The sequence below is a fragment of the Anabrus simplex genome, chromosome 3, assembly GCF_040414725.1.
Source record: "Anabrus simplex isolate iqAnaSimp1 chromosome 3, ASM4041472v1, whole genome shotgun sequence".
Classification (NCBI taxonomy): Eukaryota; Metazoa; Arthropoda; class Insecta; order Orthoptera; family Tettigoniidae; genus Anabrus; species Anabrus simplex.
In genome coordinates, this window is record NC_090267.1 from 382,335,901 (window position 1) to 382,361,701 (window position 25,801).

The 25,801-nt window shown below is 38.0% G+C and overlaps 1 protein-coding gene across 2 annotated transcripts in view; it reads right to left on the bottom strand.

The window, feature by feature from the left end:
* Positions 1–425: 425 nt before the first annotated feature.
* LOC136867357 (beta-galactosidase-1-like protein 2) overlaps positions 426–25,801 on the bottom strand; it is a 212,971-nt gene continuing 187,595 nt past the window's right edge. For both annotated transcript variants that reach the window (XM_067144526.2, XM_067144525.2), the window contains exons 9-12: positions 24,502–24,749; positions 11,487–11,693; positions 2,944–3,166; positions 426–775 (exon numbers count right to left, since the gene is read on the bottom strand). In XM_067144526.2, coding sequence (XP_067000627.2) covers positions 707–775; positions 2,944–3,166; positions 11,487–11,693; positions 24,502–24,749 — 747 coding nt within the window. In that variant the 3' untranslated portion in view covers positions 426–706. The remainder of the gene's footprint in view (positions 776–2,943; positions 3,167–11,486; positions 11,694–24,501; positions 24,750–25,801) is intronic.

The following is a 25,801-nucleotide window of genomic DNA, read 5'->3' on the forward strand; positions in this document are numbered from 1 at the left end:
AAATTAATCAGACTTTATAGCCTGTCAACAAATACCACAAGATTAGAGATGGAAGGTAGCTGAAATAAAATGGAATAACAAAAACAAAACCGAGCAAAGTGGCAGCGTACGTTAACAGGCTACGGCTATGGAGCCAAGCTCTTTATTTGGTAGATATGTGGGTTTGAACCCCACTGTCAGTTGTCCTGAGAATAGTTTCCTATTTTCCCAAGACAGTACCAATTCATAGGTCACAACCCGGTTCCGTCTCACCTCCTTACCCAATTTCATTCACCATCACTCATTTCTCTTCATTAGCTCCACAATGGAGGTTGGTGCCAGGAAGGGCATCTGGCTGTAAAAACATGCCTTATAAATTCATCTCAACTAATTCCCGACACTGTATCAGGAAATGGGACCAAAAGGTAGAAAAACAAACAAACAAAAACAGATTAAAAATATATTTAACAATACTGAGATGTTTCACTATCTTGTACAAAAAGCTGCATTACACTGTGTTATAAAAATAATGAGACAGTACAATCCAAACATATTTAACTATATTCAGCAAATACTGTCTCAAATTTGTGAGGAAATATTTGTAATAGTCTGTCTGAGAGGACTTCTTTCTTTCTTTCTTTCTTTCGTTCTTTCTTCCTTACTTTCTTAGCCTTTCAAATTATCATCTTTCTTTGAGGCAGAACTTCATAAATACTTAAAAGTAATTTCAACCAAGATTTGGAGAATCTCTGAAGACAATCTGGGGACCAGCATAATACAGCTCAAATACTAGGATCTGAAAAAATAAAATAAAGTCACAATCATCTAATTTGTTACAATACTACTAATCAATAAAGTGCTAAGAGGTCATCAAATGACCAGGGGATAATAAAATACTTGGTAAAGGTAGGACTAGATTCCAATTTTTAAATAAAATTATTATTGTGATAACTGTGTAAATTGTCTTCAGTATCAAATTATATTCAGTAAGCTATATGTTCTTCAAACTAAGTGAACCCCAAGAAATGTACAATATCACAAACACAATCTAAAAACTAAAATCCCACCTCAATAATAAACCACTTCTACCCAATATATATTTTTTTAAAGTAACACAGACAAACCAACAAAAATGTCTATACTAAAGAACCAAAACTTGTTGCTGCTCTTTAAGTCATCATTGATTTGATGAATAGCTAGATACTGCTCTCCTAGCCCATATATGCTAAGTTCTCTTCATCTCTACATTTAAGTGCTGCCTACTAAATCTGGCCAATCACAATGACGGAAAAATTAGATAAAGACAGCAGAAATGAAACTTCTGGTATGTACGTGTTGAAGATAAGAAGAAAGAGTAAGAAATAAAGACATATTGAAAGACTTAAAGGATGGAAAAGTTGAGTGATAAAATGGAAAACAAGCTGTGCTGGTCTAGACCAGAGGTGCTCACGCTGGGCATTCCGTCCCGCGGGCGTCCAGCACTGTAAGTGGGCGGGCTGGCAGGCAATGAGTGTATGCTGTTCAACCACAGTGAGGTTGTGGTTATGTCACAGGCCGTGAAGGTTGGACGAAGTTCTCCCAGTCACTCTCGATCATTGTGATGATACCCAAGTGTGAAATGGAGGCAGAAAATAATGAAAGAAAGAGGGTAGCAGTCCACGTCATTTTCAATTTATGTTGTAAGAAATAAGTTATTTATGTTCATTGCAGTTTATGTATTTTGATCGGATACAATAAAGAGTTAGGCCTACAACCTCAAATATTTTTATATTGCACAAAATGAATTACTATTTTCACTATTACATTTTAAGAGGTGCTTTCGAAATATTTCTAATATAATACGGAGTTAAGGTGGATAAGCTGTGGATTGTGGTTGTTCCGGTTTAAATTATCTGATAAACTCACCAACAATCCAATCGTGCTTACCAAGAATAAAATCAGTGAGGTTACTTATTTCAAGGCATACCGTACATCTATCCGGTAAATACATTTTTATTGTTGTTGAACTTTAATCGTCGATAGTAAATATCTATGTCCTCACTCGTGATGAAACTCCCTCTCACCATTTAGAGGCTAGCTATTATCCTCGGATGCCTGTTAAATTTTAAATACTATTTTCAGAAATTCAGTGAACAGGGAAAGTCACACAACACAACAACACCGTGCAAAATTAAGCAGTAAACTTGTTGATTTATGTAATTATATTACATTTTGCTCAATGAATAACAGGAATTTACCTTTTATTTTTAAATGGAAAAATACTGTCATTCCCATCCAAGGAATTGTAAATTGTAGCTTGTACGCTTAAACCCTATACCTTTGTAGACTGTACCATAAAGATTATAATGTGTCAGTTTTCTTTGAATGAATAAATATAGGAAAATAAAACTGACTGTTTATATTGAGTGCAGTATAAATCAAACCGGAATATCTTGAAAAGGTCAGATTTTTTTTTGCGATCATAGCATTTTATTTTAAATACTGTACCCCAATCACAGCTTTGTAATCACAATTGAACATCAATGCTCCCTCACTTCCCTGCAAAGTGTGTTCACTCTCTCGCTTCACTGTGACATATGCTTGCTATGTAAGCTGCCCGCATTTATGTCAGGCCAGCCCAGCCGCACTGGGCTAGCCTCAATAAGTGCCCAGCTGAGCACCTCTGGTCTAGACATATTAAATGGATGAATAAAGAAAGAATACTGAACTATGGAATTACAAATGAAAGGAAAGAAAAGAAGAGGAGGATCCAGAACAGCATATGGCAATAGGATATGGTCTGGACATGATGAAGAGTGGTGTAGAAATTGGAATAGATTAAGAAGCATATTTACATCTGGATAAGGGGAAATTATGAAGATTTTATTAAGAGACTTCCACACTGATCTATTCTGTTATTTATTCTACTCTATAACATCTGTTGAGTTTTATTAAAGTAGTCATCATGAATCATAGTCAACTTACATCATTGAGTCCTTGGTGTAAGAGAGGTCCTGGTAAATACAGGGTACTGGCAGGTCCCAGATGGAAATATCGGCCCAAGGTAAAACCATTAACAAATACAACACCTTTACCCCAGCCAGTCATATCAATGAAGGTATCATGGGGCTCATCAACTTGAACCTGAGCACGGAACAATGTAGGACTCTGGATGGTTTCATCTGATACATTCTGCCACTCATCAAGACTGCAACAAAAATTGTGACAGCGGATTTTAAAGCTGATGCTTACATGAAGCAACATTAATAAAGAGTACAAAATAAAGGTTTTATTCCTCTGATGAGGACATTCAAATTCAATATAATAAGGACATACAGGATAAAATCAATTGTTTAAGTATTATGACTGTTACTGGTAGCTCTTGTAAAGTTTAATCCTTCAGACATAAGAAATCAGTCTGCTATATTCAATCTTTAAGTTGCTAGATTAGGTACTATTTTATAGTTCCTTATTTCAGTAAATGTGGTATATCTTTACTCTGTATTATTTTTACTCTATTCTTCTGTTTTATGTCCTGTTATTTTCTTTGTTCTAATATCTGAATTTAATGATGGTGAATGACAGTTCCCATAGAATCTTATCAAATGAAGCCTAATCTTTTCTTTAAGATTTTTTCAGTAAAGTAAATGACAGACAATTTGCTTCATTTATCAAAGGGAGTATAGTGACAACTTGTTTTACGGGGTCAAACAAAAAGAGTATCAGTATCTCACAACATTAACCGACAGGAGAACAAAGAGAAAAGGAAAGGATGATGAAAGGTAGAAGTCTCCCTTCGTAATACCAGGTTATTGCATGAAATGGAAGACTTTACAAAGGAACTTCTCAACTCTATTGATCCACATATAAAATTCACCATAGAGTCAGAAAACAATAATACCCTTAATTACCTCGATTTAACTATTATGCGCAACTATAACAACATTTTGTCCTTTAATATACGCAGAAAACCCACCCAAACTATCAACATCATTCAGCAAACTCCTCTGCACCCAGACATACATAAGAAAGCAACATACAATAGTATGGTACTTACAGCATTGATAATTCCTTTATCTTAATAAAAAAATACAAAAAAGAAATAAACACCATTCACAACATCACAGAATACAACAGCTTCAGTAGAACCTTTGTCAACAGAATCATCAATAGATGCAAGAGCAGACCTAAAAACTACCCTAGCAAAAGAATCTGCTCCCAAAGAGAAGTTCTCTACTTTCACTTTAAACAGCAATAGTGTTTACCAAATTTCTAATATTAAAAAAAAACACGTAAGATCAAAATTGCATTTAGAACCTCCCATACCAACTTCAGATTCATTTTTAATTCACAAACTATCAACAATAATAATAGTAATAACAACAACAACAGATATTTGAACTCCGGAGTTTATAAATTAGAATGTCAATCCTGTAATTCCAGCACTCAAGTGCAAGCAAGCAAGTGCTTGTTCCCTATCCACTCCTTTGTTTACATGGTCTGCCTGCTTCCTCCAGCAAGTCAGTGCTTGTTCTACATCAGACATTAGAGATTTACTTCTTTGCCTGAGGTCCTAAGTCAACTTAAAAACATCATATTATGATAAGAAGATCATAACCATAATTTTTGTTATTATATGTAATTTAATGTTATACTTTAATTATTCCTGCAACATTGTCTGTCCCGTATACATATGTTTTAGTTATCACATAATCTGTTTAATTTTTATTTGGCTGATGAAGATGGTCACTAAGTGGATGAAACTAGTCCCAAGACTGATGTAATATCATTTACTTGATATCGTTGCTCCGGAAGAACAATGACATAACTGTCAAAACTGCAATTGTACAGGAGATGCGAAAAACCAATTTATCTTTCGTTAAGATTCAATTACGCCAAAAATTAATTTTGTAAGAAATTGTAACCAGGGAAAATTGTAATATATACAAGCGCACTACAGGATACAGAAATGTTTTCAAAATAATTACTTTATTTTCGCCCCAAATGACCCCTTTTCTGCAAATGCGTCATTGTTCTTCTGAAACTGTGATCAATATGTAACAAAGTTTGTCAGTAGTATCAGGAAGAAAAAGATCCTACGTCTTGGTACCATTCTGCTAACGAAACAGGATGAATTAAATACAAACTATAAACAATGAAAGAAATAAAAAAGATAACTGTCAAGTGTAATGAGCTTCTCAACCAATGAAGTTTTGACCAGGAATCACACTTATGTCATTGTTCCAACAGACACAAAGGATCACTCGCGAAGTTAAAGACATAACTGAGATATACGGCAATATTGCTCTGAAGTGCGGTCACAAACAGTTAAGATTTCTACAACGACGCAATTGCCCTCTAGCAGCCTAGAGCATAACTACAGTTCGAACGATATTCACACGTGCGCGCTACGCATTTCTAAACCCAGACGACCACGAAACTCCATTTGATTAAATTGTGCAGTTGCGTCATTGTTCTTCCGGAGCGACAATATATTGTATTGAACCCTCTTGTCAATTTATTTCTTATAATTGCACTTCAGTACGGAACAAAAATGAAATTTATAGCTTATAATTCACATTTCTATTGTTCTCTTTATCCACAATGATCTATCACTGGATTTATCATGTGCATCTGCTACTTTTCTCTTTCTTACCTTCAAGTCTTTGTAAGTCAAAAAATTCAGTTGACCACTAAAGAGAACAGTACAAAAATTCTGCTTAGAGTCACAATTGAAAGAAGACAGCAATCACCAACCATACTTTCTTTTGCTGGGCTGTTAAACAATGATGATTCATTGAAATCCCCTGTGATTAGATATAAGAAAAGTTACAAAATAACTCTTTAGGTCCTGTTTGAATTCACTTAAAACAATAAATTAGTTCACAGTAAAGAGTGAAGACTGCCAAAGACAGCCCTTCAAGTCCTACTGTTCTCAGCATATTTGACAAGGTCCTGTGTGTACTTGGTTGTGGAGGAAGAAGTGATGCAGTCTGCAGAGGAAGAGAATAAGGAAGCAATAAACAATGTATTTATTCAGTGTATGCCATTCTGTTCATTCTCTCCTAATTCAACCTTGGGGCTTAACTCCTGCTCAAAGGCCCATTTATTTATTGGCTATGAAAGCTAGTTTTCAAACACCGCACAGTATGTGCTGGAGTTGAAACAAGGCAGCACTTCATTAACCCTTGTAGGACTAGCTGACAATATACTCCCAATGTCCGCCCTTGGAAAAAGACCGGCTGACAATATATCATCAATAGTTGCACTAGCTAAAAGGTCTAGCTGGCAATAATTCGTCAATGGAATAGACTTGAAATATGTTTTAAATAGTTTTCTTATTCAATATAATATCTATTTCTTGACTTTTCTCTGAAAACAGGACAGTTTTTTAATATTTTGGAAAAATAACATCAAAATCTTATTACATTTTATTTATGAAAGTACTACTTTAAATACGGATTCCATCTCACTGTGTAGGAAGACAGGTGTTTTTTTTTAGAGGCATTCTTCTTAACACGTAGTCCTAAAAGGGTTAAGATAAGTTCCAAATTTCAAATTCATAGGTGTTTGAACAGAAACCTGATGATGTTCTTTAAAGAACGGAACATGTCTTCTTTGTTTAACAGTGTGTATTCCTTATTTAATAATGCATTTTTTCCAGGAATATTATAGTGTAATATTTATATTTAACTTCTGTGTTCAGCAGACTGAAAAGCTTTTTAAGTTACAGTATGAATACATACAATTTTAAAATTAACAAAACATTAAAACAAAATGTGTACCTAATTTAAAAAAAAGCAATTTAAACTTATTTAACTGTTCACTGATAAATATATAAATGCAAAAAGGTAGGCCTAAAATAAAAGTTTTTGAAAATCCTTGATAGAAGACTGCTTCACCCTTTTAGTCATCTTGTACAATGCAGTGTCCCTCTACTTATGCAAGCAGATGATACCAGTGCTGACTATATACTGCAACACTTCCTCAATCATCTTCAATCCTTCTGAATGTGGAATGAGATCTTTCCCGTCATCTAAGGATGCTTCTTCTTCTTCTTCTTCTTCTTCTTCTTCTTCTTCTTCTTCTTCTTCTTCTTCTTCTTCTTCTTCTTCTTCTTCTTCTTGTTGTATCTTCATTTCCACAATATCAATGTTAGTTATTTCATCAACACTGTTGTTTGTCATCTATTCTGTAATGCCCTCTCCATTGACATCAGCAAGCCCGGCAGTTTTTCAAGAAATGAAACATATTTATAGTTTTCATCTTCCACTTCTGTTTCACACACGGGTTCAAGGCTGAAATGTCCACCTTCATGGTCCAAGAATTTTTCACGATGGCTTGTTACATTTGGAGATGCCAGAGGACACGAAGCTTGTGGGCTACGCTGATGATGTGGCCGCGTTGATAGTAGCTTGTAATGTTGAAATGGCTCAAATCAAACTGAACCAGGTGATGCGGTGCATAAAAGAATGGATGATGAGCCACAGTCTAACATTAGCCGAACACAAAACGGAGATAGTTCTTCTGACGAGGAAAAGGATCGAAACTCTTGTACCAATGACTGTTGGAGAGTTAGTGATTGAAGCGTCTGCAAACACAAAACATCTAGGAGTGACACTTGACTCCAAGTTCACATTTTGGAATCATATTCAGAGAGCAACAGACAAGGCAGTAAAATACATGACTGCACTTAGCAGACTAATGGGAAATATTTTTTGCTAGGGGCTTTACGTCGCACCGACACAGATAGGTCTTATGGCAACGATGGGATAGGAAAGGCCTAGGAGTTGGAAGGAAGCGGCCGTGGCCTTAATTAAGGTACAGCCCCAGCATTTGCCTGGTGTGAAAATGGGAAACCACGGAAAACCATCTTCAGGGCTGCCGATAGTGGGATTCGAACCTACTATCTCCCGGATGCAAGCTCACAGCCGCGCGCCTCTACGCGCACGGCCAACTTGCCCGGTAATGGGAAATATTAAAGGTCTGAAATCCAGTAAACGACGTCTTCTCATGTCGAAGGTTCAGTCAGTGCTCCTATATGGCTCTGAAATCTGGGCTGAATCCTTGAGATTTGCTTGGTATCGGAGAAGGATAGCTGCCGTACAACAGAGAGTGGCTTTACGTATTGCATGTGCATACCGCACGGTTTCCGAACCTGCAATCCTCACGGTGGCAGCAATAGCCCCAATAGACCTACTTACATTGGAGCGACATGAAATCTGGCATACCCAAGGAGAGCTGGGAAAGAAATGTGCAAAGAAGCGTGCCTTCAGTCAACGGATGAGGCGATGGCAACTCAGATGGGAAAGTGACCCTTGAGGCAAATGGACCAAGCAACTGATACCACGCTTGGATATCTGAGTTGAAAGGGCCCATGGTGAAGTAAATTACTACCTCATGCAGCTTCTAACAGGACATGGATATTTCCGGAAATTCCTACATAAAGTGGGCAGAGCGAGTGACACAGCATGCATATAGGTACTGTGATGACATTGACGACGTATTTCACACCTTTTTTGTATGCGGCCATTGGACGATTCAGAGAAGATGTGTGGAAACTGAACTAGGAGAATTGACAACAGATAATATTATTTCGGTGATGCTGCGAAACCAGGAATCCTGGGATCGCATGGCAGTGTACGTGGAGAACGTCCTTCGTCAGAAGAAGAAGGATTTGGAAGCATACAAATGTTCGTAAAGGAGAAATGAAGAAAGAAGGCGTCTGAAAGACAAAGCACGATATCACCCTGAAGTAATGCGAGATCGGTTCCGGGGTGATGACACACATCGTGGGAAAAGGGTGTGTGGTTTTTAGTGGGTAAGAATCCCACACACTTGTGGAGTGTGGACCCTTCACAAGTGTCTTTTGAAGATTTTCCACAATCCCTCGTTAAATTTTTTTTTTTTTTTTTGAGAAATTTTAAGGGTGCTCATTGTTTAACATGGAGCAAATGCATTTCATTTCATTATGTCACTTGCATTAGAGCCATTGACTTTGTAGTCAAATAGCTTAGGTGATAACCCACAAAATATTTTTAAAACGGAAAGTACACCCTGTGGTTCAATTTCCACATTAATTGTAGGTCCTGTGATTTCTGAGCACCAGATTTTATATCCCATAGAACTACAAAACTTGTAAACTATGAACTGCAAGCTTGTTTGCTTGCTCAATATTGATTCATAGTTACTCATCTAAGTGAAGAGCCTAGCACTCAAACAGAGGGGTAGTTCACGAAAATAGGTGGCGACATCACAATGAATGACTCTGTCTCACTCTGGGCAGAACATGCTGCTTGCCCTCTTATCTGCTCCTCACTCTAGTTTACATTTGGATATGGCTTTTTCAGAGTTTTAATTCAGCTTCCTTTGTGTTTTTTAACCATTATGACATCTGGTACATCTTTTATCCTTCTATGTTTGTTCTCTGCTCCTATTCTTTTCCTGCGTTTGTATGGCTTTCCATTTAACCTACTCTTCCCACATCAACACTTGAAATCTAGCAAGATGGTCCCATCAGTGAATGCTCTCCCAATAAAGATAGGAAGAGGAAAGGTCCTTTTTCGGGGCTGAAAAGAAATAGGAGAAAAACTGGACGTTGGAAAATCAGGACTGCTCAGGAGAGAGCCATCTATGTGAAGATGGCAGGGTTTAAACATATAGAAACTACCCTTGTACTTTTCTTGAATAAAGATTCCCAAATGTGATGAAGAAGGATAATGTCCAGTTTTCAGAAAAACTGCTCTAAGAGGTATACATCTCCAAATATTTCTCAAAAAGTATCCTAGTAGTAAAGGTGAGGTCTGAAATGCATCAATCAGTCTAAATCTATGTTGCTCTTTCTCTAGATCAGATTCAAGGTTTTTCATTTTTTCTGCAAGGAAGATTCACAGATCTTAAGATCATTTGACAAGAGGGTTATTCCTTTGTAATTTGAATAATTTTCCTGTCGCCTTTCTTACCTAAGGGGATAAACAAACTTGTTTCGCTTATCCAATCATCTGGTAACAGTGTGACATATATATATATATTATAAGAAATGCATACAAATGTGCAGAGAACAAATACACGGACATACATGATCAAATATTGTTTTCTGTTAACACTGAGCTTTACAGACTATAAATCTCATTATTAGATCCAAATTGACAGTTGAACTTCTTACAAAATTGTACAAAATTGTGTTGATTATCCTCCTAGTCAATACTACAATATTTACATCCAATTAAGATGAATTTTTACATAAACATGTTTTGACCCGGCATAGGGTCATCCTCAGAAAGATATATATAACAAATAAAAAACATTACACACACAATATGAAGTGCTTGTTAAAAAGTTTTTCCTTAAAAACATGATGAAATGAAAATCCACAGCCTGTTTACAGTCATTTGACCAGGTCAGGAATGGAATGAATGAAGCCGCCATCTAGCGGCAAGGATAGGAATTGTGCCAGCTGCCGAAGCCTGTCATACTCCTCTGGGGCAATGATTAATGAATGACAGATGAAATTAAATGATATTGGAGAGTGTTGCTGGAATGAAATATGACAGGAAAAACCAGTGCACCCAGAGAAAAACCTGTCCCGCCTCTGTTTTGTCCAGCACAAATCTCACATGGAGTGACCGGGATTTGAACCACAGAACCCAGCGGTGAGAGGCTGGCCTGAGCCACGGAGGCTCCTCCTTAAAATGATGATGAAAATTAAAAGTATAAAGTGGTGATTGTTAGAACAGTTTTTGAGCTGGAGACCCTTTGTTTCAATACTTTCATTGCACCCTGACGTCGTTCAACTGATATCTGTACACTGTTGGCTTAATTATTATGTTCAGTCATAGGCTAATATATGTAAGTTGTTATTGAAGTTGAACCAACTGTCTTCTAATCTATAAAATGGATAGTAAAAATAAAATTAGGAATTCATTGTTCATCATAACTTACCTTAAATGTTTCTTGTCAGTCACCATTTTTTAACTCTTAATTTGCATATCTACTAATAGATTTTGATTTTTTTTTTTACACAGTTCAATATGATATCGTTCATACATTTCCTGTCAGAGTTCACATATGCATGTAGCCACTGAGGTGTGGTATGTTCTTATTTGTGCATAGATGATGGTGAAAGCCATACATGGACAGCCTTGTCATTATGGGATGAAGTTCAAAGTTTGTCGAGGTCAAAGTTCTGTCAATCATGGCTCCTGTACTATAAAATTTTGGCCAAATTTCACTTCGACAAACTGCCAAGCCTTGCAGTTCATGTTCTAGGGCTGTGGTTAATGAAAGGACAAAATATGTTCTCAAATCTTCCAAGAGGAAAGTTTCTCTAGCTAACATGTATACTAGACGAGATCTTGTTGTTTTAGATACCCCCAAAGCTCTTTTTTTAACATGTTTCAATTTTTCCAGAGGTGCTAGATTTTTCTGGTGAGATCAGGGCACATAACTTCTATTCCATAAGATAATACGAACACAACTTTTGCATTGAATGGTATGAAATAGTTTGCAATAAATTTCAAAATTTTTACCTATTTAGCCAGCTCTTCTTGAACTGCAGAGGTACAATCTGCCAGTTCTTTAGCTCATTTCCATCCAGTAACACAGGGCCTGAGAGGATACCTTTCCTTTGATGGAAATCGATAGAATAACCAAAGTTGTTGCGACCCCAGTTTTCCACAAGGATATCTAATCTTCGTCCATCTGCAGGTGAATTCTGCAGCAGCATAGAGGCATCCCTAAAACATATGATTTTAGTTAATACAGTATTAATAGCACTGTAGAAGAGAGTAGTCAGTATGATTAGGATATTTGAAGTTTCAGATGACAAATACAAGTGAACGTGCAGAACAACTAATACACAAAATACCAAGATTTATCTTTATTCATGTTGGTGCACCTACATTATATGTAAGATCTAAGATGAATCATATTCAAAAGTAATAAATAATATGTGGCTATTGCTTTCCAGGCAGACCCTTCCAGTGAGAATGGACAGCATCTGTCATGTAAAGGAAACTGTGTGCGATTGTGGTGGAGGATAGTATTGTATGTTATGTATGAGTTGCAGGGATGTTGGGAACTGCAGTAATACCCAGTCTCTGAGGCAAGGGAATTAACCATTTAAGATTAAAATCCCCAACCTAGCCAGGAATTAAATCCGGGGCTCTCATAACTAAAGGCCATGATGCTGACCTTCAAGCAAGGAGCTGCACACCTTCTTGCTTATAGTGGCAGATGAGATTGCTGAGGTAAAGAATAAAATAGAAGATACAAAGACACCAAGGCCAATCCTTTCCAACAGAACAAATATGACCTAGGCCACCATTGCTCAATGGTAGAGCATTCAACACAAAATCAGAATGAAGTGGGTTCAGATCCTACTGGTGTCCCACTAGCCATTTTTTTTTCTGTACTTAACATCTCTTCATTGTGTACTGAATATAATGAACATGAAATAACAATTTTAAAGTTTATTTAAAATACAATGTGGTCAAGAAAATTAAATATTGATGGAACTAGCCCACAAGAGGCAAGAACCACATGCTCTACAATTGTACTGACAGCAGTGCCAGACTTGTAGCTCAGATTCTTCTGAACAGAATAAATATGGTCAAGCATCTGAAGTGAAATCGCAAGGTTGTGGTTTTGGATTCCACTGTTGTCTGGTTAGCCAGTTCTGTTCTGTACTTGACATCTCATTGATGTGGACCATACGTACTATATCATCATCATCATCATCATCATCATCATCATCATCATCATCATCATCATCATCATCACCATTGTCATCATTTCTTAGCTCCAGCAAGCCGGGTGCGGTTGTGTACAAGCCTCCTCCAGTTTGTCTTATCCATCCACAGATGCTGCTCATATATGTGACACTAGTTCACATCTCTAATTTCAAGGTCCTTCATTATCTGTTTATCCCAAACATCATGCGGTCTTCCTCTTGGTCTCTTCCCAGGAACATTGTGGTCAAAGTATGTTCGAGGAGTCCTGTGAGGGTTCATTCTTTTCATGTGACCATACCATTGCAATCTCTTCACTTCTAGAGTCTCCAGCAAGCTTCTTTTCAATCCAAGCTGTTGTCGGATATCCACATTCCTTATTTTATCCATTTTTGTTTTTTGTAGACAAGAACGGAGAAACTTCATTTCTGTTGCATGAAGACGACTCTTTGTTGGTCCAGTAAGTGTTGCTGCTTCCAGGCCATACGTCAGTATACGTACTATACACAACCTAATATGTTAAAAGTTTACTTCAAGTACAATGCAGTCATGAAAATTAAATGTTCAACAAAGAAAGCATTTTACCATAGGCCTTGGTAGTACTCTCTACACCGAGCAAGTGGCTGTGTGGTTTGGTTTATGAAGCTGTCAGGTTGCATTCGGGAGATAATGGGTTCGAACCCCACTGTTGGCAGGCCTGAAGGTGGTTCTCCGTGGTTTCCCATTTTCATACCAGGCAGATGCTGGGGCCGTACCTTAATTAAGGCCACGGTCACTTCCTTCCCACTCCTAGCCCTTTCCTATCCCATCATTACCATAAGACCTATCTGAGTCGGTATGATGTAAAGCAGATTAATAATCTTTAAATAAACAGCATCCTCCTTATCTAGATGTGACAAATGTGAAATTTGAAGTTTTAAAATTCAGATTATACCATAATGTACTGAATAAGGAGGATACTCCTTAATAATAAATCATTGCTATAGTGATTTAAAGATTGTTAGTTTAGCTGTCAATATGGAAACATGAAATTTATATTTTGTGATAAAGCAGATTGTAAAAACAAAAACAAAAAAAAACCACCTCTCTGCATTCACATCTTGAAGGATGTTCTACTTCTGCTCTTTGAACTAATGATATCTAATTGTAGTCTGCTTAAAGACTACATTTTGAGAGTGAGGGAGAGAGAAAGTTCTTAATAAAATCTTCACCCAGAAAGTTTTGAGACTGAGGCTGTAACTGAAACGAGAATAGAATTGACTAGATATACTTTGTTGGCAGATGGTATGGTATCCCGTACCTTGAACTGATCCATGACTGTGATTCCTCTCAATTCCGCCAAGTGGCAGGGCGGCGTTTAGTAACACAGGTGACTGTGCTGTGGCTGTATTGTTGTCTGAGTGGCCAGAGAGCATAGATGTGAAAATCGAGCTGTGTATGAGCATAAACTTCTATATGAAGTTAGGAAAGACAACCATGGAAACCTGGAACCTGATCCAGCATTAACATTATTTACAAAATTCCCTTGAAAAAAAAAGAAAGAAAAAAAAAAAGAAAAAATCCACCTTCGTCAATACAATTCAAGTTTTTATACAGAAAGAAACCTTTCCTAAACATGAGTTTATATAATGCACATCTAGATGATCTGTATTTTATAAGGTGGATTTTGTAATTTTTTTCTTTTCAAGGGAATTTTGTATATTATATGTCATCAATATGGACCATTGTGAACATGAGGTTCATAAACTCTAGCATTTACATTACCATACACAAAACTCGTGTGTGCCACTGAACCGCTTGTGCTTGTGATAACGACTGCTCACCATAAGCCTGCTGAATAACATTCTAGGTTTCCATGGCTGTCTTTCCTAACTTCACACAGAATTTTATGCTCACACACTGCTCGATTTTCACATCCATGCTCTCTTACCACCCAGACAACAATACTGTTGTAGCCCATTACTAAGTGCCATCCTGACACTTGGCGGAATTGTGGGAAATCAAAGTCAAGAGTCAGTTCAAGTGTACAGGGTATCATGCCACCTACTGACAAAATATTGTGACCTTTATCACTGAAAATTGAAGGGAGTTGATGTTAAAGTGCTGTCATAAATATGAAAAATAAGAGTAAGATCGAGTTAAAAAGGAACTATAACTGGCCCTCTATTGTACTTTTCAACGTCACAAATTGGATTATGAGTTCAAATTTGCAAGACTTTTATAATTTTCTAAGAGAAAATACCAATCATCAGAATCTTTAACAATCCTACTTAAAGGAGGTTATACAAAGATTGATTTGCAATGTACAAGTCATATGAAAGAAGAATGAGAAAGGCTTTGAAGTTAACTTTAAATACAAGTCTATAAGAGGACAAAAAAACAAGTAATAATGTTGGAAATTGTTAAAAAGTATTGGTCAAAAAGAAATATTCTATAAGAATGCAAACCCAAATCATATGATAAAAAACTGCCATTATCATCATCATCTGTTTACCCTCCAGGTTCGGTTTTTCCCTCGGACTCGGCGAGGGATCCCACCTCTACCGCCTCAAGGGCAGTGTCCCGGAGCTTCAAACTCTTGGTCGGGGGATACAACGGGGGAGAATGACCAGTACCTCGCCCAGGCGGCCTCACCTGCTAAGCTGAACAGGGGCCTTGTGGAGGGATGGGAAGATTGGAAGGGATAGGCAAGGAGGAGGGAAGGAAGCGGCCGTGGCCTTAAGTTAGGTACCATCCCGGCATTCGCCTGGAGGAGAAGTGGGAAACCACAGAAAACCACTTCCAGGATGGCTGAGGTGGGAATCGAACTCACCTCTACTCAGTTGACCTCACGAGGCTGAGTGGACCCCGCCCACTTTTCAAATTTCGTGGCAGAGCCGGGAATCGAACCCGGACCTCCGGGGGTGGCAGCTAATCACGCTAACCACTACACCACAGAGGCGGCAACTGCCATTATACAGATTAATAATGTAAAGCTATTTAGTTGTAAACCACAGGAAATGTGTGTGTTAAGAAAATCTTACATGGATTTGAGACTTAAAATGGAACCAACAGCTAGACTGATAGGATCCATACAAGATAAAGAATATGGATGCTATATATATATACTCCAAATTGATATACTTTGAAGCAAGTTGTTTTCAAATAGCATCATACTAATGATAATCCAAAGTGTGGCATATTTGTGACATTGAATTTTGAGTTTCAAGTTTATCTGCAGGAAATGCAATGGAATAATAATATGGAAATATCTATGAAGAGTTTCAGAAAGTGTGCTTAAATGGATAGACACTTGTGGGAGACTATGACAGACATGTGACCTACTACCAATCATGTGAAGGTGGCATGAGGATCCTAAAAGAGCCAAGTGGCAATCTTTACTCATTTAAAAAAATATATTTGTGATTTTTATTATTATGGGTTAATTTCAAGTAAGCTTGACAGAGATGAATCAGATCTTTTAAATGCACTCTAATGACAGATGTTACATAGATTTAGAAGCAGTATATAGATCATCTGATATGAAATCTTATGAATAGGAATTTCGAGCACATGCTAAAAAAGTCATATGGGTAGACACCTGTAGGAATCATTGAAAAACAGTAAATGTTGTGTGATTAGTATGTGTTTAACTGTGGTAGGCTTATTTGGATGATATAATCATATTGAATACAAGAGAATGGGATGAAAATCTTCAGAATACGTTCTAACAGTGGTAATATGATAATGATTAAGTGGTGAGAAAATAGTTATAATATAGAAGTGTAATATGGTAGATTGTGATAAAGGTCTTCAAAATGTAAGGTTAAATATCGTTATGTATTGATGATGATGATGATAATGTCTTATGATGTTGATGATTAGTTGAATGAAAATATGTCTGCATAATATGATAACGTATAATTCACTGGCGAAAAATATATATCCAAACACCAAGAAAGGGTTGTGCTCCATTAACAAACGTTGGTAGGTGTGTTTATACATCTGAAAGATGATGTTGATTCAAATTTCTTGCAAATCGCATTAGTGTGGCACTAAGTAGCAACCCCATAACAATGCATATTAGGTTTGCTTTAAATACAATCTGTACTGTGAGAGAGCATTAGTTACCTGTGAGACTGGACAGAGTGACTGTGAGTGGATCAAGAATGCCTTTACGATGATGAAGAGACCAGTATCAACAGCTCACTGCAGTTGAACGAGGCCGCATAAGAGGGCTATGTGAAGGTGGATTTTCCTTCCGCGCTATTGCAGAACGACTTGGCAGGAATGTTTCCACTGTGCATGCATGCTAGCAGCAGTGGTCACAAGAAGGTTCGCTCGCAAGAAGGCCGGGCTCCAGACGTTCCCGTGGCACCACTGAGAGGGAGGACCGCCGTATATAGCATATGGAGCAATTCAAGTGGCAGTTGGCACCACAGTGATGTAACGAACTATCTGAAATCGGTTACTTGAAGGACAACTCCAAGCCACATGCCCTGCAGCGTGCATTCCACCACCGCCGTCTGCAACTTCAGTGTTGTCAAGCGAAATCTCGTTGGAGGATGGAGTGAATATCCGTTGTGTTTTCCAATGAAAGCCGGTTCTGCCTTGGTGCCAGTGATGGGCGTGTCTTGATTAGAAGGCCAGGTGAGCGCCTGCATTCCACCTGTCTGCGACATTGATACACTGGACCTACACCACGAGTTCTGGTCTGGGGAGCAATTTCCTATAACAGCAGGAGCACTCTCATGGTTATCCCACGCACCCTGACTGCAGATGTGCACATCTGCCTGGTGATTCGACCTGTTGTGCTGCCATTCATGAACAGCATTCCCTGGGGTGTTTTCCAACAGAGTAATGCATGCCCCATGCCGCTGTTGTAACCCGACGTGCTCTACAGTGTGTCAACATGTTGCCTTGGCCTGTTTGATCCCCCAGTCGAGCATATACGGGACATTATTGGACGACAACTCCAGCGTCATCCACAACTGGCATTAACCATCCCTGTACTGACCGACCAAGTGCAACAGGCATGGAACTCCATCCCACAAGCTGACATCCAGCACCTGTATGATACAATGCATGCATGTTTGCATGCCTGCATTCAACATTCAGGCGGTTACACCAGTTATTGATGGACCAGCATGGCACATTTGCAATGGCTTTTCTCGCAGGGATATTTACCTGTAGTCTTGTATCTTTAATCAATTAAATATGTTACCTTGTCAAACATATTGCCAAAATTTTCATATTCTACATTCCTTATTTCATGGTGTTTGGATATTTTTTACACCAGTGTATTATAGAAAAAACTACAATAGGGATAAAGGTAAGTCTTCAATAATATTTCCACTAAAGAATATGGTGTGTATTAGTTAACCCCTCAGCGCCGACCTCTATACGTGGTATAGACCCTCTTTTCTTCCGTAGCCGCCGACCTCTATACGTGGTATAGACCCATACATGGTTTCGCATTTACGGCTATAGCGCGAAGAGTTTTGGTGTTATGGATATGCAAATTGTTTTGTTTCCAAGAAGACATTTTCGGGTTTATCAGTGTTCTAAATAAGTATTGAAAATCGTTAAAGTGTAGCTGCTTTTGCAAGCATAAATATATGTCAATTATGTCTGAGCACCAATCCCTGCTTTTTTAATAGTCCGTTTGCTTCATTCTTTCCCACAGAATAAAATAAAGAAATGATGATCTGAGAAGTTTGTCGTTTCGTGTGATGTTCTTTGCTCTAATTTTGTATTAAGAGTGCGGTTTATTTATTATATTTGTCTTTATTTCTCAGCTTGTAGTCTTTTCGTAACTCTCTACGAGTACTCTGTATAGGCATCAGTTAGTGCTGCTTTCTGTCATACGACACGAGAAGCAGTTGTGCATGGTATATATTTCGTTTGAAAGACGATGTATCGACCTTTTAATCTGAAATATGTATCGAGTTGTTTTGATTCGTCAAAAATGTTATTCCCCTCATTCAGTTTCGTCCTGCCGCTTTCGGTCCCGCTGCAGCTTCATCAGCTTGTGTGACGCACCGCGCTCAATGGCTAGCTCCTGCTGAGTGTAGCGTGCTTGAAATATTGTATAATTCAAATGAAAGTTTAGTCGGAAGTAGTAGTGGCAGTATTAGCAGTAGTGATAATGAAATAGATGATGTAGCAGTGGTAAATGATGAGAGTGACGATGAGGAGGAACCAGTACTTGGAAATTTCGTGTAGGAGGCTATAGATACGCATACAGGTCAAAGGGAAGCTTTCAACAGTGAATTATGATTCCTAGATTCTCCAATAATATTTAGACAAGTCACAGGGACAAACATTGAGCAGTTATCTTATCAGTTTCAGCTGATGGAAGGTTTGTTTACGTAGTACAAAATACGCTTCTCGGGCGGGAAACGAAATATTCAAGGCCGGCGCGCATCAGATAATAGAGTTCCAAGGTTGCAGGAAATACGTTTTATCAGGAAATTAGCACCCAAGAGTGAGAAATCCAAACCTCAGAGACGTTGTATCGCGTGTTCAAAACACGGTGAAAAGAAGACATCGGTGTACTGCTGCCAGGAGTGTGTCTTGGGTCTCTGTCTCGAAGAGTGCTTCGAACTCTATCACACGGAACTAAATTACTAAGGAAATGTGAAACAATTATGTAATTATCTTCATGTACATAGTTCTACCATAAGGAATTCCAAATTTCGTGAATATCGGGCCACTCTTGTACTAGTAGTAACGCTTTAAGTGAATCAATGTATTTCAGTCGCGCGTAGTTGAAATCTCATCCGGCCGCGGGATAGGAAGCTCTTTAAACGGCTGCGACGCTGAGGGGTTAAGCAGCTGATTTGTGAAGAAATACTCATTGTGTTTGATAATAGTAATGATGGAAGATCATCAATATATGTTTATTGAGAAATAGCTTAGATGGTTTAAGATGAATTTAAACTTACTGTTGTAGTAATGCTTATGTAACAGTTGATTTGTATATGGAAGAAGAAGATGATATAACTATGTTAGAGGTGGAATTAGCAGTCCATAAAATGAAAATAGGGAAGGCACCAGGGATGGATTGTGGAAATGATAAAGGCTCCTGGACCTGTTGGACTACAATGGGCGTACAGATTGTTAAAGCGCACATGGAAGCAGAAACGTGTACCAGAAGACTGAGGAAAGGAAATAATAATACCAGTCTTTAAAAAGGCAGACAAAAAGGTGTATGGTAACTATAGAGGAATAACACTCTTATCACAAGTGGTAAACATACAGGAAAGAATGTTAGAGAGGAGAATGAGGAGAAAGGTAGGAGGAGAGTTGCAAGAGGACCAGTATGACTTTAGAAGTGGAAGATCTACAGTGGACCCAATCTTCAGCATGAGGCATTGAATGGAAAAGAATTGGGAATATGGAAATGATCTGGTCATGACATAAGTCAAAGCACAAGCCTTTCTCCTGGTTTTGTGTTCCTCAGTAAGCAGTCTGGGAACCCACCCTGTGCACAGCTTTTTGAACTGCAAGGTGTCAGAAATGATTTTGTATAGCAATGACCTTGAAACTTGTGAAAATTGCAGTGACAAAGTGGAAATTGTGAAATGCTGGTCTTCATGGATTTTTGCTTCTACTGCACACGCCAAATCATTTGAGATTACAGACAGTCGGCTCGATCACAGTTCATCATGGACACTGTCCCACCCGTCCTTGAACAATCCCACCCATTTACGCACTTTGCTGTCACTCATTGCATTCAGGTCATACACCTCACATATCTGGTGATGAATATCCACAGATGACACATTCCTTGCTTGAATCACAGACCTTATTTCACAATCAGCAGTATGCTCAATTATCTGAAACATTTCAACTGCCGACATCGAACCATACGCAATGATGTTATGACTGCAACTGGTGTTGACTCATGCCCAAGGCATGCTGGGGGACAGCGTATATGCACATTTCAACAAGCGCACCAACTTTACAAAGCTACAGCCGATCAGACCTTAGTTAAAAAAATAACCCTCGTATAAATATTACAAGTCATTATGAAAAGATCTGGATTACGATATTGCCCAATGGTCATGACTTCCTTAGCATGTGTCATATATTTGTCATTACATATTGAAAGCATACGAATGTAATTTTATTTACATTTAATATTCATCCTTCTTTGATGTTCATTACTTAGAATTCATATGAATAAATGGAATTTCTAGATAATTGGGTTAGAGTTCATTATTTTAAAGGTTAAGTTCTTTCCATAACTACTCCAGATTATTTTGCTTTCCATAAATATGTACCAGCGATGGTAGATATACCTGAGTTCATAGTTCTTTATTACCCATACACCTGTGAGATATCTCTTGAAGACTGAATAAAGCCATGGTAAAGTAAAGTCCTAATCTCATAGGAAAGATAACAAGATGCCTAACTGACGAACTGGTACAGTATCTGTGGTTAATTCTCATTATAATTACACCCACAGTATCAAAACTGTTGTATGTTAGCATGATATTTATGGTTTGTTTTAATTTCCAGGTATGTTAAGTTTCTTGGTTGTGATTTGATTTCAAACATCGTGACCCTTCACGCAATTCCAAGGACAATACTCCACCGTATACCGCGGTCTTCACCTGTGTGCATTATTCTTTCAAGTGGCAGATTCATCAAACTCTTTATCTGGTTCGCGGCATGTCCCCTCAGCTGTTTTCTGTCAACTTTACCCTGAACAATATTCTCAATGCCATCTCACTGGATAACATGGAAGTAGGAATGCGTGCATTAGGGGAAAACCTTAGCTCCTTCTTCGAAATGGAATCATTCGTTCTTCTTACTACCCATGATATTCATAGCATTCTTCAATAGCAAATCTCAAAATCTTCAATTCTTCTATAACATGCAACATTTATAGCCTGGAACTCTGAGTCATACGTTGCGATAAGAAATACTAAAGTTTGAAAACCAGATGCTTCTTTGTTTCCCTGGTAATACGCGTATAATGATCTTTCCATATTTTTGTTAGACTAGACTTCAGGGTGTATAGTTCTTTAGAGTAATTGCCTGTGGAAATGGTATGTTTCTGAGTCAGTATAACATGAACCAGAATGAAGCGTGCTTGGAACTGTGTGGTTTGAAGTGTTGTGGATCCGACTGTCAGACATAAATTCAAGATTTACAGAAAATCCTTTATGTTTCTAGTTGTTGTTTTTGATAGTGAATTCTGCAAAAGTTCACTGATCTGTTAGATTCATATTCAGCTATATACTGTATTAGAGATTCATGTGAAGTCTATGAGTTTTTGAGCTCAAATAATCATGAATATCCTGTGAAATAGTGACATTATTTTAATGATAAGCATTTTAGAGCAGTAACTGACCATAGTCTGAAAATATTCATGTTGGACAATAGTAGCCAGGGAAAGTGAAACCAACAGGATCATACAATGGTGACTCATTGATGATGATGATGATGATGATGATGATGCTTGTTGTTTTAAGGGGCCTAACATCGAGGTCATCGGCCCCTAATGGTGACTCAAGCTACCTTTCCAGTATGACACAGTCTGTATACCCCAGAATACTCAATGTAGCCACCAATTCACACAAACTTGCCCATTTATTCAGAACACAATTATACTGCCATCTGACATCCCAATGTTACTTGTCTGTATTACTGAGGCCATAGTACAAAAACTTCCTTACTTCCCGGAAGAACTGTGTTGTGTGACTACCTCTCCAGGTTTCCCTGCTGCAATCAAAGTTTTACATCATATCAGGGAGCTTCAATCAGAGTTGATCTCACCAATTAACAAACTCAATATTGACCTTAATGGTCATCTATCATTGGTCAGTCAGAATTAATACCTTTTGGTTGTTGTAGACAAATAGTAACAAATTCCATTTCACCTTCCCATATTCAAAACAGGTCTAAATCTACAATTAAACTCAACCCATAGTATAATTAATTCTGACTGCTAGACTTCTTGTTTTAAGTCACAAGAAAGGAAGGAATTCAGTGAGCTTTCAGTTCTTTCGACTCTGGTACTGTTCATTGGGAATTAGCTCAACAGAGAGCTCTTAAATAAGTATGCTTAACATAATTCTACTTGAACAAATGTTCACTCATTCGGAGAGGTCTGGTAATGAATTCTCTCCTCTTAATGTATCACTTGGACCTCGTTTCTTACAAAAAGGCATTATCGAGTTTTGAAATACAAGCCACTAGTGAAAGAGGTGATACTACTTTATAAAAATGGTATTTTCACACTTTCCTACGGGAAAGAAGGGAAAAACACATCAGCTAGCAGTAAATAAAACATTCTGCCATTTTGCCCCACCTAAAAATGAACAACTTCCATCAAACATCAACCTCCCAAAGACCTTAGAAGCAGCCCCTCCTCCTCCTCAAGTGCCTCCTGAGATCAAAGGGAAGCTCAGACATTAGGAAGATCAAACATCCTCTTTTTCCCAGCTCTGAGGAAGTGTCTTCAAGTTTATATTCTGAAGTAAGAATATGGAGGGGAGAATGTGACAACATATTTATGTTGTAGAGTTGTGTTGTAAATAGTCACTGTTACCGAGCTCGATAGCTGCAGTCACTTAAATGCGGCCAGTATCCAGTATTCGATAGTGGGTTTGAATCCCACTGTCGGCAGCCCTGAAGATGGTTTTCCGTGGTTTCCCATTTTCACACCAGGCAAATGCTGGGGCTGTACCTTAATTAAGGCCATGGCCGCTTCCTTCCCACTCCTAGCCCTTTACCATCCCATCGTCGCCAGAAGACCTATCTATGTCGGTACTATGTAAAGCAAAAAAAAAAAAAAAAAAAAAAAAAAATTGTCACTGTAGAACTTTCTAGTATAATAAAACATTTTAATGTCTGCATCTTTATAACATATCATCACTCCTATGCTAAAACTGCGAATGTGACAATGCTCTTCCTATCCATTGTTTCCCATAAGACCTGTCATGCCTCACTGCCAGATATTCACATGCAGTCCATCAGAACAATTTTCGTTGAGTACGGTTTCCAATGTCTATGTGTAAAGGAAAATGAACCTTAAACACAACATACTCTAGAAGCAGGTAAATATGCCATGCAAACAAACATTCCTGCAGTACGGTGCAGTAAGGTTCATTTTCCTTTACACACGCGCATAGGAAAATGAACTCAATAAACTTGGTCTGATGGACTGCATATCAATATGTGGCTGGGAGGTGTGACCAGTCTTAAGGGAAACAATGAATAGGAAGAACATTGTCACATTCGCAGTTTTGGCATAAGAGCAACGATCTATTAATACAGATAAACATTATAGTAGTTTCCATGTATGCAATTACAGTTCATGGAGCTGATAGTCAAAAAATGACCCAAGCCCTTAAATCAACAAGAACCAGAGGTACTAATAATATGCATTTTTCAGTTTTTATTTTTTTCTCCTTCCTTCCTTCCTTCCTTCCTTCCTTCCTTCCTTCCTTCCTTCCACTCTTGTTGCTATCGTCATCCTCCTCTTCAGAGAATATTATTTCCACTGAGATGCCAATATTCAAAGGTGGATGGTTGTCCACAGTGTTAACTTATATAAAATAATAATTTAGGGAAGGTAGATTATCACTTCTTGGAAGGTGTGTATGAATTAGAGTAAAACTTGAAAATTGAAGAAGTTTAGTTTCTACTGAAAATAATATAATGGAAGTCAAGTTTTACAGCTCTATTCAGATTTTGAAAGGATAACTGTTAATAGAGTGGCTTGATATAGTTTCATTTTTGGAGAGATTTGTTCTCCAATCTGAATAATCTGAATAACTCTTTTTTTACAAGTATGTATTTTATTTATTTCTGAACTTACTTCTTTTCCCAGTAGCCAAACTCCTTGAACTGATCCTTCTTCGTAAGTACTTCAGATTTGCGAACACCATCCAGCAAAACAACAGCAACATCTTTAATGTAGCCCTTAACTTGTAGTGTAGATGCCTCTGTAACAGTTACAGCGTTCTTGCGGTATAGTATGAAGCCAAAGCTCTGGCCAGCACCATTGTTAATTGGTAACAACTCCATAGGCATCACCTGCTCTGACTGCACTATATCATTCAGATCCTGTAAAGCAGAAACATAACTTAATCAGCTTCAACACAGTAAATGTTATACAGTAAAAACTGCCTGCAGCTGAACCTTTATGAACCAGAAAACTGTCCATATCAGAAAATTTTCCTGGTCCCATGAATTATCATTTAATATTCATGGAAGTTTATAGCCAATAAATAACTAGACATGGATGGGGACAAAGGAGAAAAAAAACCATTTTATTTTTAAGACACTATCTGTATGGGCATTCAACATGTTAAATACAGAATAAATTTAATCCACAACATTGTTATTCTCACCACTAATGTAAACATCACATCACAAAACCTTAATGTAATGAACAGACTTCAAGTCCCGAATCAAGAATTTTATTGGACCCACCAATATTAATTATTTTTCATGGAAAATTAACATAGTTCAACTATAGGCTACACCAAAAGTTTCTAGCAGTCTGTAAACTGTAATTCTGAGGACAATGGGATTCTTTTAATTTGAAAGAGTGATGTTTCTCGACCTTGGAACATGTGCGCACATCCCCTCTTAGCAGTGGTTCCTGCACAGCGTGGGAAGTAAGCACAGGCAGTGCTGAGTCAGACATGGTGCAAGATGGATCTGTCACACCGCAATTGTCGCACAATTATTTTTCATGATTATAAAAAGAATTTAACTGCCAAAGAATGCCATTCTTCTTTGCTGCATACTTTTGGTGAAGCTTCCCCTTCTGGGGCCACAGTTGGAAATTGGTTTTGCGAGTTTTCAAGGGTTGGCAGTCAATTGAAGATGCACCTCGTCCCAGTCACCCATTAACAGCTGTGACTCAGGAAAACATTGATGCTGTGAGGAAAACGATCAAAATAGATCCACATCTCACATTTTGTGACACTGAAGGGACCCTAAATATTGGGTCAACAGCAGCGCAGACCATCGTTCATAATTATTTAGGCCTAACTAAGAGATGTGCTCGTTGGGTGCCACATTCCCTGACAGAAAGTCAAAATGAGGCAAGAGTGGACTGGTGTCGTTTCATGCAAGAAAAATTCAAAGGAGGGCAGTCCCAAGACACC